This window comes from Elephas maximus, chromosome 21, assembly GCF_024166365.1.
Source record: "Elephas maximus indicus isolate mEleMax1 chromosome 21, mEleMax1 primary haplotype, whole genome shotgun sequence".
NCBI classification, from domain to species: domain Eukaryota; kingdom Metazoa; phylum Chordata; class Mammalia; order Proboscidea; family Elephantidae; genus Elephas; species Elephas maximus.
Genome location: NC_064839.1, coordinates 41,899,829 through 41,917,734, shown reverse-complemented (window position 1 = coordinate 41,917,734; position 17,906 = coordinate 41,899,829). Strand labels below are relative to the sequence as shown.

The window sequence follows — 17,906 nt, the reverse complement described above, 5'->3', positions numbered from 1 at the left end:
CATGCCCTCTCCTGCTGCTGGGTCTCTCCTGTCACTGCTTCTCACTGTCTTCAGGGTTACAGCTTATTCTCTCAGTCTCGTTTCCAGGAACTTCTCAGCACAGGGATCCCGGGTCCAAAGGACACGTTCCCCGCTCCTGGTTCTTCCTTGGCAGTGGTAGGATACTCCTCTCTGCTGTGAAATTGGCTCCCTTTTAAGGCAAAACTGGCCAATCCCCTTGGCAGGCCACAATTAATTACCCTATCACAGAGTCCTGCCCAATCACCTGGGTGGGAGTTACAAGACCATGGCTAGAAAGGCCTCACAAAACTAATCAATTGCACTGTAGTTATGCAACCCACCATGCTTTGAGAGCACAGGCACATTCCAGTGGGTGCATTCTCCCTCTGAAGCAGAGACCCAGTCTTTTCACACATGTATGCTAACATTTTGTTGAGAGTATTTTGCATTAATATTCATGAGAGAGAGTGGCCTTTAATTTCCCTTTCTTGTTTGTCCTTGACAAGGTTAGGTATTAAAGTTACACTGGCCTCACAGAATGGATTGGGAAGTATTTTGACTTTTTTCTATTCTCTGGATGAGAATGTGTAAGATTAGTGTTATTTCTTCCTTACATGTGTTTGGAGAATTCGTGGTCGATGCCATTTTAGCCTAGAGTTTTTCTGTTTGTTTTATTTCTCGGAACATTTTAACTATAAATTTAATATCTTTAATAGACAGAGGAACATTTAATTTTTTTTTTAATTTCTTTTACACAATTAAGTGCTTGGATGCTAACTGAAGGGTTGGAGGGTCAAACTGACCAGCTGCTCCGTGGGAGAAAGATGTGGTCATCTGCTCCCATAAAGATTTACAGCCTTGGAAATGTTATGGGGCAGTTTTACTCTGTCCTATAGGGTCGCTATGAGTTGAAATCTACTAGGTGGAATCTACTTGGTTTTTCGGTACAATTTTGTAAGATGTGTTTTTCAAATAATTTTTTCAATTTATTTAATTTTTTTAAATTACCTAGAGCTAGTTTTTTTTTTTAATATTATCTTTTCTTAAGGTAATTAAACCACACATCCACGTCTTGCTTTTTTTTGTTGTGTTTTGTTTTGTTTTTTAATACCCTTCATTTTTACAACAAGAAGCCCAGTGTTTAAAGCACTTGGCTACTAACCGAAAGGTAGGTGGTTTGAACCCATCAGCCACTCCCCGGGAGAAAGATGTAGCTGGCAGTCTGCTTCCATAAAGACTTCCAGCCTTGGAAATCCTGTGGGGCAGTTCTACTCTGTCCTCTAGGGTCACTATGAGTTGAAATCTACTCAACAGCAATGGATTTGTTTGTTTTTGAACACTTTTAGGTTTACCGAAACAACAGCTCAGAAAGTACAAAGTTCCCATATACCCCTTCTCCCTGCTGCACAGTTTCTCCTATTACTTAAAAAAAAAAAAAAATATATTACTTACTCTTGGTTTAATCTACTGTTCTTTTTCTAACTTCTTGAAATGGATATTTGGATCATTCATTTTCACCTTCTTTTCTAATCATGCAATCAAGGCTATCAATCTGGCTTATAATTTTGATATACACTGTTTTGTTATGATTGAGTCCAAATATTTTCTAATCTCTATTGAGACTTCCTTTCAAGACATGTATTAATTAATTTCTATATCTTTTTGATTTTTAAGTATTTTTAATTATTAATTTCTAGCTTAATTCAAGGCAGATCACTAACTCTGTGTAATTTAAATCTTTTGAAATTTGTTGAAACATTTTCTTTTTTATGGCCAATATAAATTTTTATACATTTAGGTAGATATTCTAGGTCTACTTGATAAAAATGTGTATTGTGAAGTTGTTGGAGGTAGTATTTTATATATACTAAATATTATATAAATATAAATTTTATATTTACATGTTTGATCAAACTGCTAATTTTGCTGCTGAAATTTTTAATATGTCCACTGGTTTTTTTTGTTTGTTTTTGTTTTTGTTTTTTTGCCTGCTTGTTCTACAAGGTACAGAAAGGCATTAAAAGTAGGGAGCCAAGATGGCGGACTAGGCCGACGCTACCTCGGATTCCTCTTACAACAAAGACATGGAAAAACAAGTGAATCGATCACATACATAACAATCTACGAACCCTGAACAACAAACACAGATTTAGAGACGGAGAACGAACTAATACGGGGAAGCAGTGATTGTTTCCAGAGCCTGGAGCCAGCGTACCAGTCAGGTACGGCACAAGCACAGAGAGCTGCTCCACCCCCCTGAACTAACCCCGGGAGGGGGACCAGCCGGTTCCACGGGCGGCGTGGGACGCAGCCGGTAGGAGAAGTCCCCAGGAGGCAGTGACTGGTCTGGGAGCAGAAAGAGCAGCGTCCGAGCCGGGGAACCGTCCCGCAGGGATTTGGACTGGACGCAGCGGATTTTCTGGAAAAACTAGTTTCCCAGTGATGGCTCAGAGACAACAATCCATATCAAACCACTTAAAGAAGCAGACCATGACAGCTTCTCCAACCCCCCAAACAAAAGAATCAAAATCTTTCCCAAATGAAGATACAATCCTGGAATTATCAGATACAGAATATAAAAAACTAATTTACAGAATGCTTAATGATATCACAAATGAAATTAGGATAACTGCAGAAAAAGCCAAGGAACACACTGATAAAACTGTTGAAGAACTCAAAAAGATTATTCAAGAACATAGTGGAAAAATTAATAAGTTGCAAGAATCCATAGAGAGACAACATGTAGAAATCCAAAAGATTAACAATAAAATAACAGAATTAGACAACGCACTAGGAAGTCAGAGGAGCAGACTCGAGCAATTAGAATGCAGACTGGGACATCTGGAGGACCACGGAATCAACACCAACATAGCTGAAAAAAAATCACATAAAAGAATTAAGAAAAATGAAGAAACCCTAAGAATTATGTGGGACTCTATCAAGAAGGATAACCTGCGCGTGATTGGAGTCCCAGAACAGGGAGAGGGGACAGAAAACACAGAGAAAATAGTTGAAGAACTCCTGACAGAAAACTTCCCTGACATCATGAAAGATGAAAGGATATCTATCCAAGATGCTCATCGAACCCCATTTAAGATTGATCCAAAAAGAAAAACACCAAGACATATTATCATCAAACTCAACAAAACCAAAGATAAACAGAAAACTTTAAAAGCAGCCAGGGAGAAAAGAAAGGTTTCCTTCAAGGGAGAATCAATAAGAATATGTTCTGACTACTCAGCAGAAACCATGCAGGCAAGAAGGGAATGGGACGACATATACAGAACACTGAAGGAGAAAAACTGCCAGCCAAGGATCATATATCCAGCAAAACTCTCTCTGAAATATGAAGGCGAAATTAAGATATTTACAGACAAACACAAGTTTAGAGAAATTGCAAAAACCAAACCAAAACTACAAGAAATACTAAAGGATATTGTTTGGTCAGAGAACCAATAATATCAGATATCAGCACAACACAAGGTCACAAAACAGAACGTCCTGATATCAACTCAAATAGGGAAATCACAAAAACAAACAAATTAAGATTAATTAAAAAAAAAAATACACATAACAGGGAATCATGGAAGTCAATAGGTAAAAGATCACAATAATCAAAAAGAGGGACTAAATACAGGAGGCATTGAACTGCCATATGGAGAGTGATACAAGGCAATATAGAACAATACAAGTTAGGTTTTTACTTAGAAAAATAGGGGTAAATAATAAGGTAACCACAAAAAGGTATAACAACTCTATAACTCAAGATAAAAACCAAGAAAAACGTAACGACTCAACTAACATAAAGTCAAGCACTATGAAAATGAGGATCTCACAATTTACTAAGAAAAACGCCTCAGCACAAAAAAGTATGTGGAAAAATGAAATTGTCAACAACACACATAAAAAGGCATCAAAATGACAGCACTAAAAACTTATTTATCTATAATTACCCTGAATGTAAATGGACTAAATGCACCAATAAAGAGACAGAGAGTAACAGACTGGATAAAGAAACACGATCCATCTATATGCTGCCTACAAGAGACACACCTTAGACTTAGAGACACAAACAAACTAAAACTCAAAGGATGGAAAAAAATATATCAAGCAAACAATAAGCAAAAAAGAAGAGGAGTAGCAATATTAATTTCTGACAAAATAGACTTTAGACTTAAATCCACCACAAAGGATAAAGAAGGACACTATATAATGATAAAAGGGACAATTGATCAGGAAGACATAACCATATTAAATATTTACGCACCCAATGACAGGGCTGCAAGATACATAAATCAAATTTTAACAGAATTGAAAAGTGAGATAGACACCTCCACATTTATAGTAGGAGACTTCAACACACCACTTTCGGAGAAGGACAGGACATCCAGTAAGAAGCTCAACAGAGACACGGAATATCTAATTACAACAATCAACCAACTTGACCTCATTGACTTATACAGAACTCTCCACCCAACTGCTGCAAAATATACTTTTTTTTCTAGCGCACATGGAACATTCTCTAGAATAGACCACATATTAGGTCATAAAACAAACCTTTGCAGAGTCCAAAACATCGAAATATTACAAAGCACCTTCTCAGACCACAAGGCAATAAAACTAGAGATCAATAACAGAAAAACTAGGGAAAAGAAATCAAATACTTGGAAAATGAACAACACCCTCCTGAAAAAAGACTGGGTTATAGAAGACATCAAGGAGGGAATAAGGAAATTCATAGAAAGCAAAGAGAATGAAAATACTTCCTATCAAAACCTCTGGGACACAGCAAAAGCAGTGCTCAGAGGCCAATTTATATCGATAAATGCACACATACAAAAAGAAGAAAGAGCCAAAATCAGAGAACTGTCCCGACAACTTGAACAAATAGAAAGTGAGCAACAAAAGAATCCATCAGGCACCAGAAGAAAACAAATAATAAAAATTAGAGCTGAACTAAATGAATTAGAGAACAGAAAAACAATTGAAAGAATTAACAAAGCCAAAAGCTGGTTCTTTGAAAAAATTAACAAAATTGATAAACCATTGGCTAGACTGACTAAAGAAATACAGGAAAGGAAACAAATAACCCGAATAAGAAATAAGAAGGACCACATCACAACAGAACCAAATGAAATTAAAAGAATCATTTCAGATTATTATGAAAAATTGTACTCTAACAAATTTGAAAACCTAGAAGAAATGGATGAATTCCTGGAAAAACACTACCTACCTAAACTAACACATTCAGAAGTAGAACAACTAAATACACCCATAACAAAAAAAAGAGATTGAAACGGTAATCAAAAAACTTCCAACAAAAAAAAGCCCTGGCCCGGACGGCTTCACTGCAGAGTTCTACCAGACTTTCAGAGAAGAGTTAACACCACTACTACTAAAGGTATTCCAAAGCATAGAAAATGACGGAATACTACCCAACTCATTCTATGAAGCCACCATCTCCCTGATACCAAAACCAGGTAAAGACATTACAAAAAAAGAAAATTATAGACCTATATCCCTCATGAACATTGATGCAAAAATCCTCAACAAAATTCTAGCCAATAGAATCCAACAACACATCAAAAAAATAATTCACCCTGATCAAGTGGGATTTATACCAGGTATGCAAGGCTGGTTTAATATCAGAAAAACCATTAATGTAATCCATCACATAAATAAAACAAAAGACAAAAACCACATGATCTTATCAATTGATGCAGAAAAGGCATTTGACAAAGTCCAACACCCATTCATGATAAAAACTCTTACCAAAATAGGAATTGAAGGAAAATTCCTCAACATAATAAAGGGCATCTATGCAAAGCCAACAGCCAATATCACTCTAAATGGAGAGAACCTGAAAGCATTTCCCTTGAGAACGGGAACCAGACAAGGATGCCCTTTATCACCGCTCTTATTCAACATCGTGTTGGAAGTCTTAGCCAGGGCAATTAGGCTAGACAAAGAAATAAAAGGTATCTGGATTGGCAAGGAAGAAGTAAAGTTATCACTATTTGCAGATGACATGATTATATACACAGAAAACCCTAAGGAATCCTCCAGAAAACTACTGAAACTAATAGAAGAGTTTGGCAGAGTCTCAGGTTATAAAATAAACATACAAAAATCACTTGGATTCCTCTACATCAACAAAAAGAACACCGAAGAGGAAATAACCAAATCGATACCATTCACAGTAGCCCCCAAGAAGATAAGATACTTAGGAATAAATCTTACCAAGGATGTAAAAGACCTATACAAAGAAAACTACAAAGCTCTACTACAAGAAATTCAAAAGGACATACTTAAGTGGAAAAACATACCTTGCTCATGGATAGGAAGACTTAACATAGTAAAAATGTCTATTCTACCAAAAGCCGTCTATACATTTAACGCACTTCCGATCCAAATTCCAGTGTCATATTTTAAGGGGATAGAGAAACAAATCACCAATTTCACATGGAAGGGAAAGAAGCCCCGGATAAGCAAAGCACTACTGAAAAAGAAGAAGAAAGTGGGAGGCCTCACTTTACCTGACTTCAGAACCTATTACACAGCCACAGTAGTCAAAACAGCCTGGTACTGGTACAACAACAGGCACATAGACCAATGGAACAGAATTGAGAACCCAGACATAGATCCATCCACGTATGAGCAGCTGATATTTGACAAAGGACCAGTGTCAATTAATTGGGGAAAAGATAGCCTTTTTAACAAATGGTGCTGGCATAACTGGATATCCATTTGCAAAAAATTGAAACAGGACCCATACCTCACACCATGCACAAAAACTAACTCCAAGTGGATCAAAGACCTAAACATAAAGACTAAAACGATAAAGATCATGGAAGAAAAAATTGGGACAACCCTAGGAGCCCTAATACAAGGTATAAACAGAATACAAAACATTACCAAAAATGATGAAGAGAAACCCGATAACTGGGAGCTCCTAAAAATCAAACACCTATGCTCATCTAAAGACTTCACCAAAAGAGTAAAAAGACCACCTACAGACTGGGAAAGAATTTTCAGCTATGACATCTCCAACCAGCGCCTGATCTCTAAAAGCTACATGATTCTGTCAAAACTCAACCACAAAAAGACAAACAACCCAATCAAGAAGTGGGCAAAGGATATGAACACACATTTCACTAAAGAAGATATTCAGGCAGCCAACAGATACATGAGAAAATGCTCTCGATCATTAGCCATTAGAGAAATACAAATTAAAACTACGATGAGATTCCATCTCACACCAGCAAGGCTGGCATTAATCCAAAAAACACAAAATAATAAATGTTGGAGAGGCTGCGAAGAGATTGGAACTCTCATACACTGCTGGTGGGAATGTAAAATGGTACAACCACTTTGGAAATCTATCTGGCGTTATCTTAAACAGTTAGAAATAGAACTACCATACAACCCAGAAATCCCACTCCTGGGAATATACCCTAGAGATACAAGAGCCTTCATACAAACAGATACATGCACACCCATGTTTATTGCAGCTCTGTTTACAATAGCAAAAAGTTGGAAGCAACCAAGGTGTCCATCAACGGATGAATGGTTAAATAAATTGTGGTATATTCACACAATGGAATACTACACATTGATAAAGAACAGTGACGAATCTCTGAAACATTTCATAACATGGAGGAACCTGGAAGGCATTATGCTGAGCGAAATTAGTCAGAGGCAAAGGACAAATATTGTATAAGACCACTATTATAAGATCTTGAGAAATAGTAAACCTGAGAAGAACACATACTTTTGTGGTTACGAGGGGGGGAGGGAGGGAGGGTGGGAGAGGGTTTTTTATTGATTAATCAGTAGATAAGAACTGCTTTAGGTGAAGGGAAAGACAACACTCAATACATGGAAGGTCAGCTCAGTTGGACTGGACCAAAAGCAGAGAAGTTTCTGGGATAAAATGAATGCTTCAAAGGTCAGCGGAGCAAGCGCGGGGGTCTGGGGAACATCGTTTGCGGGGACTTCTAAGTCAATTGGCAAAATAATTCTATTATGAAATCATTCTGCATCCCACTTTGAAATGTGGCGTCTGGGGTCTTAAATGCTAACAAGCGGCCATCTAAGATGCATCAATTGGTCTCAACCCACCTGGAGCAAAGGAAAATGAAGAACACCAAGGCCACATGACAACTAAGAGCCCAAGAGACAGAAAGGGCCACATGAACCAGAGACCTACATCATCCTGAGACCAGAAGAACTAGTTGGTGCCCGGCCACAATCGATGACTGCCCTGACAGGGAGCACAGCAGAGGACCCCTGAGGGAGCAGGAGATCAGTGGGATACAGACCCCAAATTCTCATAAAAAGACCAAACTTAATGGTCTGACTGAGACTAGAGGAATCCCGGTGGCCATGCTCCCCAGACCTTCTGTTGGCACAGGACAGGAACCATCCCCGAAGACAACTCATCAGACATGAAAGGGACTGGTCAGCGGGTGGGAGAGAGACGCTGATGAAGAGTGAGCTAATTATATCAGGTGGACACTTGAGATTGTGTTGGCAACTCTTGTCTGGAGGGGGGATGGGAGGATAGAGAGAGAGGGAAGCAGGCAAAATTGTCAAGAAAGGAGAGATTGAAAGGGCTGACTCAAGAGGGGGAGAGCAAGTGGGAGTAGGGAGTGAGATGTATGTAAACTTATATGTGACAGACTGATTGGATTTGTAAACGTTCACTTGAAGCTTAATAAAAGTTATTAAAAAAAAAAAGTACCCCCTCTGTGTTTTACATTTCTACTTTCATTGTCTATTTAGCCTTTTATTTTCTGTCCATTTTTCTTTATATATTTTGAAGCTCTATAATAATTAGCAACAGAGCACAGCAGGGTCATCACAAGGTACTTCCCTTCTCCCTGGAATCTTTGCCCTTGAAGTCCTATTCCTGATTAACTATATAACGAAGCAGAGTCAAAAAATTATGGTTATACTTTATATGCTCATTATCAGGTTGAAGTAAAGATGAAACATTTTCATATATACTTTGGCAAAGTTTGTGAACTAGGGTGACCAGATGGTTTCATTTTAAGTATTTTTTTTTAATTTTTATGTAGCCATTGGAAATTGGTTTAAGAAGTAAAAGAAACTTGCTAAGAGCTTAACGTGTTGATAAGGATTTGGAAAATGAAGTCCCAGATCAATATTATGGTCAGTGATGTGGCACTTGTGTTTATAGATGACATTTCGCATGCCGGCCTTCAGACGATGAAATAAAACTGAGTGAAGATTTATACCTTTTCTCTCTCGATAGGCCTATATTCTCTATTCACTAAACCAGAGGAGAGTTTGCCATCATTTCTGAGATTAATATGGAACCATTTCTATTTTTTCTATATATATGATTTAATGCCAGAGAGGACTGTCCACCTGACCTTTCAGTTTCCTTTCCTTTAGATGTTTCTCTTCCCTCTTGGCTCCCTTCCTTTGGACACACTCCACCCTCGTCTGATCTCTCTTGCCCTGTGTCTTGGTGCTTCCTCTATCTTACCCTCTGCTGTCCTTGGATGTCCTGTAGCACACACTCCTGGGCCCTAAACTGATCTGCTAATGTAATCCAAGTGAATGTGCCAAGTAGCCAATCCTATGTAAGTCACAGTGTTAAAAAATACTGCTTTGGGGATCAGGAAAACTAGATTATAAGACTAAGTTGTGGTGACCTTGTGCAAATGACATCCTCTTGTTCTTTTTGTTTTCCTATAAAAGTATGACGTTTGATTTCAGGATCTCTAATTTTTTTTTTTTTAAAGTATACACGAACTCCTAAGGTCTATGAAAATGTGTTCTTTTTATTTGTAATATTCAATAGGCAATGCACCTATCTTTTCTTTCTATCTCATTCTAATAATGGCAGTGATGAAGAAGCTTGAATTTCCTGAGTTTACATTTAGATAAAGTAATGTGTGTATCTGGTACTGTGAAATTGGCTAAATTGGGGTCAGTTGGTAGGACAAACTTTGAAACTGGTCAACATTTGCTTGAGACTGTTTTTGTAATTCATGCGACCACGGCACAATGCTCTGATCATTTTCATAAGACCAATATCATCTCACTAATACCATCTCACTCTTATCCCTATTTTTCAAATCAGGAATTTGAAGCACAGAGGTTACTCCTTAAGCAAGTAAGACGTTGTAGTGATTTAAACCCAGGAAAACTAAATACTCAGTAGAGCACAGATACGTCAAATACCAAAGTGGCTACTAAAATTTTATTATTGACAGGAGAGAAGCCAAAAGACAGAAGCAGGGTGGAAGAGCTGAGATCAGGGAAGCTTGTGTTCTCGATTATGAGCGTGACTCTCAGGGATCTGACTACTCAGGGATTCAATCAGGTTGACCACCACCCATCTGTCCGTCTGTCATGTTATGGTAGCTTGCATGTTGCTATGATGCTGGAAGTTGTGCCACCAGGATTTTAAATACTGGCAGGGTCACCCAGGATGAACAGGTTTCAACAGAGCTTCTAGACTAAGATGAAGAAGAAAGGCCTGGTGATATACTTCCAATTAGCCAATGAAAACCCTATGGAGCACAACAGAGTATTGTCCGATATAGTGGTAGAAGATGAGCCCTCTAGGTTGGAAGGAATTCAAAATACACAATCACAACAATGTACTCAAACATAGCAACAATCACGAAGATGGCACAGGACCAGGCAACATTTCTTTCTGTTATACACAAGATTGCCATGAGTCAGGAACCAGGTCACTGGCAAAAAACAACAATAACCTCCATGTTAAGGGCTGTACATCTATGAGTTTAAGGTAGGTCCCAACCCCAGAGATAAATCACCAGGCAGGAAAATCTGGCAGATCTAATACAAAGTCATGTGCCACAGCTTGGATAGCAAGAAGGTGTGGGACCCTTGCAATTCAAAGAATGACCCAGGTGCCAAGGGTTCACCCAGGCCCATCAGATTCTGGGTGTGATGGTGAAGAAGTTGCTATAGAAGCAAATAAAACTGGCATCTCCTGTACCCCAACAAATTTTAGGAATGCAAACCATTCCCAGCACAACAAGCCCTGTATAGCCCACAGCCAGAGAAACTTGTCCACCCATCTCTGGTCTTGTAGACCCCCAGGCACAGTTCAGACGCATATCCACAGCACCACCAAGGATTCCCTGTGCTTGGGCTTGACCTTTTTCAGTCTTGTACAAAAGCCATCCCTTATTCTTTTCCTTATAAAGAAAGTATTAGGTATTAAGTATATTAATATTCAAAGCAATTGTCATCTGCTATATAATTAAATGCATACACACATATATATGTATACACTTACACACACCTACAAAACATGTCCTTTTTGTTGTGGATGATGATTTTGTTTACTGTTTCATTCTTTTTCCTATACTGACAAATATGTCATATTATAATAACGCATTTCCAGAGTTTCTCAAGTATATGAAAATGAACTTATGTTTGGATTATACTGCAACCTCAGACACAGCCTTACAGATGTGGCTTCTTTATATTCTGTCCTAAGCTTATAAATGGACTATCAAATGATGCACTACAGCCTGCTCGAACTCTACATTGACAAGGATAAAAATCAATGCATACTTAATTTGAACTTGCCCATAAAAATTCTAACTATACTGAAACTCTGACAATGGAAATACCGTGTAAAGACAGAGAGATGCTTAATTCCATTATATCTTCAGTATTCACAGTGATTGATTTTTGTTTGTATTGTGTACAACTAAGTTGTGATGATACTTTCCTGAGCTATGAAATCTTTCAGGTTCAAATTGAGATGCAACCTCCCAGTGAAATGGAAGCCAATCATTTGCTTTTTGAAAATACTTAAACAGTCATCTGGATCATCACTTAATGAGAGAGAAGGAGTTATTTACTCAATGGCATCAAGAGGCAAAATTAAATTAATATACCTCTAAAAAGTAACTTTTTCTTCCTCCCAACTGGACAAATCAGAATTACTAGGTTTAAGTGTAGCTTTTTCCTGATCCACTACCCCCACTGCTGGGGCCCCGGTCATTTTCAGTGTTACACGTGGCATTTCTCAATCCAGAGATGGAAAGCAATGAGTTGTGGAGTTCAATTCCTCATTTCTTGACTGTCCATTCTTTGGCTCTAAGTTTTCCAGATTCGACAGGAAAAAGGCCAATATACCTATGTATTTGGGATACTGGGATCTTTATTTACTTGCTTAGTGATACAGGATCTGCTGACTTAGCTGAACACCCTTCTTCTCCAGCCTGATCTAATATCATGAGGAAAGTTTCAACACTGAAAATAATACATAGCTTTTAATAAATCACTCAAGATCTGACATTCCTTTGTGAATGCTTCATGTTATTAATAGAGAAAAAAACAAAAGTTAAATAAAAAGAAAAAAATGTAATCAAGTAGGTTGACAACCAGCAAAAGATAATTAAAATGGTTCTGTTTTGTTTCTCAGTTTCATTAACATGCAAATGAGATTCACGAGGGTTGATATTGTGCTTCACCAAGAACCACAGAAATGAATTAAGAATGAAAATGTGTCTCACTGATGGAGACTCCTGATGAGCATGCAAATTAATGAAAAATATGATTTGGCCCAATTAATAACATATTTTTTGTGACTTACTGAACTTCAAAAGATGAAATAAAGATAAATACAAAAATTAAATATTTTATATCTTTCCACGAGTCACATTCTGTGAAAGTTTTCACTAGTCAAATGGAGTGGAGGTAAAAGGTAAACTCTGTTGTACTTTTTAAAAGGAGTACAGGATGGAGATTTCATTGTAAGAGCAGTGTTGTGATAAGTGTTGTCCTACTAGGAAGACAACAGATCGGGCACAGGATCGGGACAGCCCTCAGAGGGCTTTGCTGTTGTTGTTAGTTGCCCTGGAATCGATTCCAACCATGGCAACTCCTTGTATGCAACTGCTTCATAGGGTTTTCAAGACCGTGTGCTTTGGGAAGAAGATCACCATGCCTGTCCTCCGAGGCACCTCTGGGTGGGTTCAAACCACTAACCTTTCTGTTAATAGGCAAGCACTTAATTGTCTGCACCACCCGAACACTCTTTTCAGAGGGGCTAAGTGTGTACATTAGCCTGTGATCAGTCAAGGCTTCAGGATTGCAAGTAGGGAGGGATAGTGCAGTGTGACCAGTTATGACTCTCACTACAGGGCAATTAAAAGTAACAAACATTATCTACACAAATATAGTCAAGCCCTCAAGTATTCCCCACCTGATACAACAATCTCAGTTCCTACTATTGGTAGACTCAAATTTAAAAACACACATAAGTGGTTATCCCACTTAAATAATGAGATGAAATTTTAAAATGAACTTAAATTTAAAATCATGTTAAAAAACAGTATTATATAAATATCTGTATTATAATTAGCACTGTGTGATATGTATAATCGTGTTAAAGTATTATATAAATACCTGTATTGTAATTACCACCGTATGATACGTAAAATCTCTACAAGATGGCAAAACACAGATACGGACACACAAATGTAATCTGTTAATTCTAATGTTCCCTGTGCTCAAACATTAAACAATAGCCCCAAGGAAGGGAACAAAGAATAAAATCAAGAGGAGGAAATGACAGTCATGGAATAAGAGAAAGTGATAAGAAATGGGCGAAGCCCAGTTTTCACAATAACGTTCGTGACTATTTCTTATGGTTGTTAGAAATGTTTTCTGTGTTAGTACTGCCAGCCCTCTTTCCCTAGAATGTAGGTGCAGATCATTTTTGCTTTAGCATATTATGAAAAAGGACCACAGTGATGCTCAGTTTCTAGGTGTACAATGTTGTCTCTCTAAATGTATGATGTTGAGAAATTCTTATTTCTACAGCAAGTTGCAATTTAATTTTCTCTAGTTTCTTTTAAACATATTCATGAGATCAAACACAACCTACCTAAGACATAATAAAAAATATAAACTGAGTATTCCTAAAGGAGCAGGAAAGCTTTAATAAATTCCCATTTCTCAACAGGAGAGAAGACCATGTCAATTGCATTGAGAATTAAACAAACTGAGGGATTATTTTTAAATAACCAGCATCTTTTAAATTTACTTATTCTTGCAAACTTCCTTGTTTAAGTTGAAATAGAAAGCTACTTAAATATTTGGGACAAATATATCAATAATTAACATATACTTGCTGTAGAAAAACTTATTTTATGACCCAAAACCCAGTGCCATCAAGTCCATTCCAACTCATAGCGACCCTATAGGACTTATTTTATGAGATACATAAAAAGCTTGCCAAATTGAAGAAACTCAATTGCTTGCATGTTGAATGATGACATAGGATCTTCCAATAGGATTCATCCCCTCACCATACTAGAACTGATTTAGATGTCAATTATGTCCAAGAGTTTCTATCATTTGCTTATTCAGGATTTTACTTCCTTTTGTAACATATCACCTCTAATGATTTTATTAAACGAAAATGGAAAATGAGTAAGATTCATCATGGACCAACCAGAGGAAGAAAGCAGACTTACCATCTCTTCGATTTAACCTTGCAAATCCAGGACCGTGGCTGCTAGAGAGCTCAGAAGAGCTGCTGAATGATGCCGGAGGCAAGGCAGGCACCAGAGGATCATCACAATCATCTGTCAGGGGAGAAAATGCCACATTCAGATTAGGACACTGCTGATAGCTTCCTTGGAATCAACAGACACAAAAAGCAAACAAACAAAACACAATCTAGATTCTTTAACAATATGTCAGCTGCTTACATCCAGTATTCTCCTAGAGGTTCTATTATAATCCATAAAGTTTTCTTAGACGGATACAATCAAAATGCTCCTTAGAAATGAGAATGGTGAAACTTTGTCTTGCTTACTTTGGACACGTCATCAGGAAAGACCAATCACTAAAAAGGGACATTATGTGAGGTAAAGAGGCTTGGCAAAAAGTAGGGAAACTCTTATGAGATGGACTGACACTAGAGCCACATCAATGGGTTTAAACCTATCAAAGATCACGAAGATGGCACAGGACTGGGCAATGTTTTATTCAGTTATACACTGGCCCGCCATGAGTCAGAGCCAACGCCACAGCAAGTAACAACTAGAGATTCTAGTTTGTTCAACAAGACACAAAAAAGAACTTAGAGACAAAAGTCTTTAAGAAATGGGGAAGAAAAAGTGCATAGAAATAATAATATATGATCTTGAAGTTGAAAAGCTTTTCTTAAATAAGACAAAAAACTATTTCAACATAGCAGGAAAGATCTATAAATTTAATTCTATTAAAATGAAGAACCTATGATTACCAAAACACATCACAAAGAAAGTGAAGAGAAAAATCACAAAATGTAGAAAGTACTTGCAACACATATTAACCAGTATACAATTAGTATTCCAAATTAAGGAAAACAAAACAAAATAAACAAAAACCACCTTTAAATCATTTAGAAAGCACGGTAGGAAAAATGGCACAAGGCAAGATGAGAGACTTCACAGACAGAACCTATACAAATTGATGCTGAAACTCATCAGTAAAAAGAAATGCAAAGCAGTATTACTACTGGTTATCATTTTACACACAGTAGATTAACAAGACATAAGAAGTCTGACAACGCTAACTCCTATAAAGAATGTAGAACAAGAGAAGCTCCAACATACCACTAGTGGGAGTATAAACTTGAACAACTACTTTTAGGAACAATTTGTCATTAGCTAATAAATTTGAACTTTCACATACCCCTTTGTCTTAGTCATCTAGTGCTATAACAGAAATACCACAAGTGGATGGTTTTAACAAAGAGAAGTTCATTTTCTCACAGTAAATTAGGCTAAAAGTCCAAATTCGGGATGTCAGCTCCAGGGGAAGGCTTTCTCTCTCTGTTGGCCTTCTCATCAGTCTTTCCCCAGGCTAGGAGTTTCTCTGCGCAGGAACCCCAGGTCCTGCTCCTGGCACTGCTTTCTTGGTAGTATGAGGTCCCCAACTCTCTGCTTGCTTCTTTTTCCTTTTATCTCTTAAGAGATAAAACATGGTGCAGGCCACACCCTAGGGAAACTCCCTTTACACTGGATCAGGTAAACCAAAAACCAAAACCAAACCCAGTGCCCTCGGTGACCTGAATAAGGGTGGTATTACAATCCCATCCTAATCCTCTTAACACAAAATTACAATCACAAAATGGAGGACAACCACACAATACTGGGAACCATGACCTAACCAAGCTGATACACACATTTTTAGGGGGACATAATTCAATCCATGACACCCCTGTTCCATCCATTCCACTGCTATGTATGTCCCTGTGGACAGAGCTTCCACTGGTTTTAAGCAACTTTGTCTTCTTATCGTCATATCCAGTGGTGCTGTACAAATACTACTATTTTCTGTGTCCCACAAGAAGAAAAAAGTTGGGGAAACTGCCCTAGGGAAGCCCTTGCATTTGCGTACAAGCAGACATGTACGGTTTCAAGCAACACTATTCATAATAGAAAAAAAAATCATTAACAATCCATACATCCAGTGATCAAAAAATGGGTAACCAAATCATAGTAGGTTTTCACAGTGGAATACTATACAGCAGTAAAAGGAAACTACAGCACCATAAAACTAAATGGCTGGGTCTTAGAAACAAAAATTTTAATGAAAATAAGTTGTAGAAGGCCATATCATACATGGTGGTAATTGTTGTAAGAATCTTCAGAACAAAAAAAGCTGGAAAATATGTAGTTTAGAGACATGTGGTTTTCAAAAATCTATTTAAAAAAAAATGAAAAGCATAAAATTCAGGATAGCGGTTACCTCTCCAAGGGAAGGCAGAATCAGGATAAGGAAAAGGTACACAGGGAGGTGTGATGTGAGTGGCAATGTTCTAATTCTTGGCACAGGTGTCATGCTCATAGGTTTTTATTATTATGCTATACATAAATGTGCATATATAGGCACATACATGCATATGCATGCATATACATATGTACATATATATCCATATGTATATAAGGATATATGTATATCCTTTTATGTATATTACATATATTTTTTTTTTAAATAAAGGCTATAATGAGGACAGAAGGAAAGTATAAGAATTATCTCATGTTTATCATGATGTGCATACATGCTTAATTTATTTAGCTAATCTTTGTAATCTGGAAACCCTGGTGGCGTAGTGGTTAAGTGCTACGGCTGCTAAGCAAGAGGGCGGCAGTTCAAATCTGCCAGGCGCTCCTTGGAAACTCTATCAGGCAGTTCTGCTCTGTCCTACAGGGTCACTATGAGTCGGAATTGACTCCATGGCAGTGGGGTTGGGGGATCTCTTATTCCCTACAATTATTAAGTTGTTCCCAATTTTGCTTTAATCAGAACAATATTTCTCTCATAGTATTTAACATATTTCGGTTACTAAACATCATGCAGGGTCATTGTTCCACACGTCTCAAATTAATAATAATTTAACTTAAAATAAAACTAGGAATTATCTAAATTCATCTAGAATTTTATGAAACTCATTCTGACTAAACACCATTTGCTCTTGAAGGCCTTTTGCAAGAATTTGATTAAGGTAGCATTTTATTTTTTAAGATTGTTTCATTTGAAGTCTGTCTTTTCTTTTTTTCACACTTTAAATCCTTCAGCTAACTCTTTAGACAGACTCGGTACCTGGCTCACAGTTCCTCCACATCTGTTAACTGGCTGACACCAACCATTCTAGTTTTAACTCCAGTATTAAGTGTAGACATAAAAAGACATGCAAACCATGGAGTGTTGAAGGAAATTCTGACTATGCCAAACTACAAGCATCAACCAAAATGCTATAGTCTGTAACACTCTGTGGAAACTATGGTATGTGCATTTGCATGTACAAATAAGTGTATCATATACAAGGTTGTGCAAGAGATGGGCACAGGTGTGGGTGTGTGTATACTAGAAATACAGTGATT

General features: G+C 37.5%; 1 protein-coding gene across 6 annotated transcripts in view; it reads right to left on the bottom strand.

Moving 5' to 3' along the window:
- The window catches only part of CNTNAP4 (contactin associated protein family member 4), a 385,387-nt gene that overhangs the window by 303,261 nt on the left and 64,220 nt on the right, over window positions 1–17,906 (bottom strand). For all 6 annotated transcript variants that reach the window (XM_049864933.1, XM_049864936.1, XM_049864939.1 and 3 more), the window contains exon 2: window positions 14,505–14,615. In XM_049864933.1, the coding sequence (XP_049720890.1) occupies window positions 14,505–14,615 (111 nt within the window). The remainder of the gene's footprint in view (window positions 1–14,504; window positions 14,616–17,906) is intronic.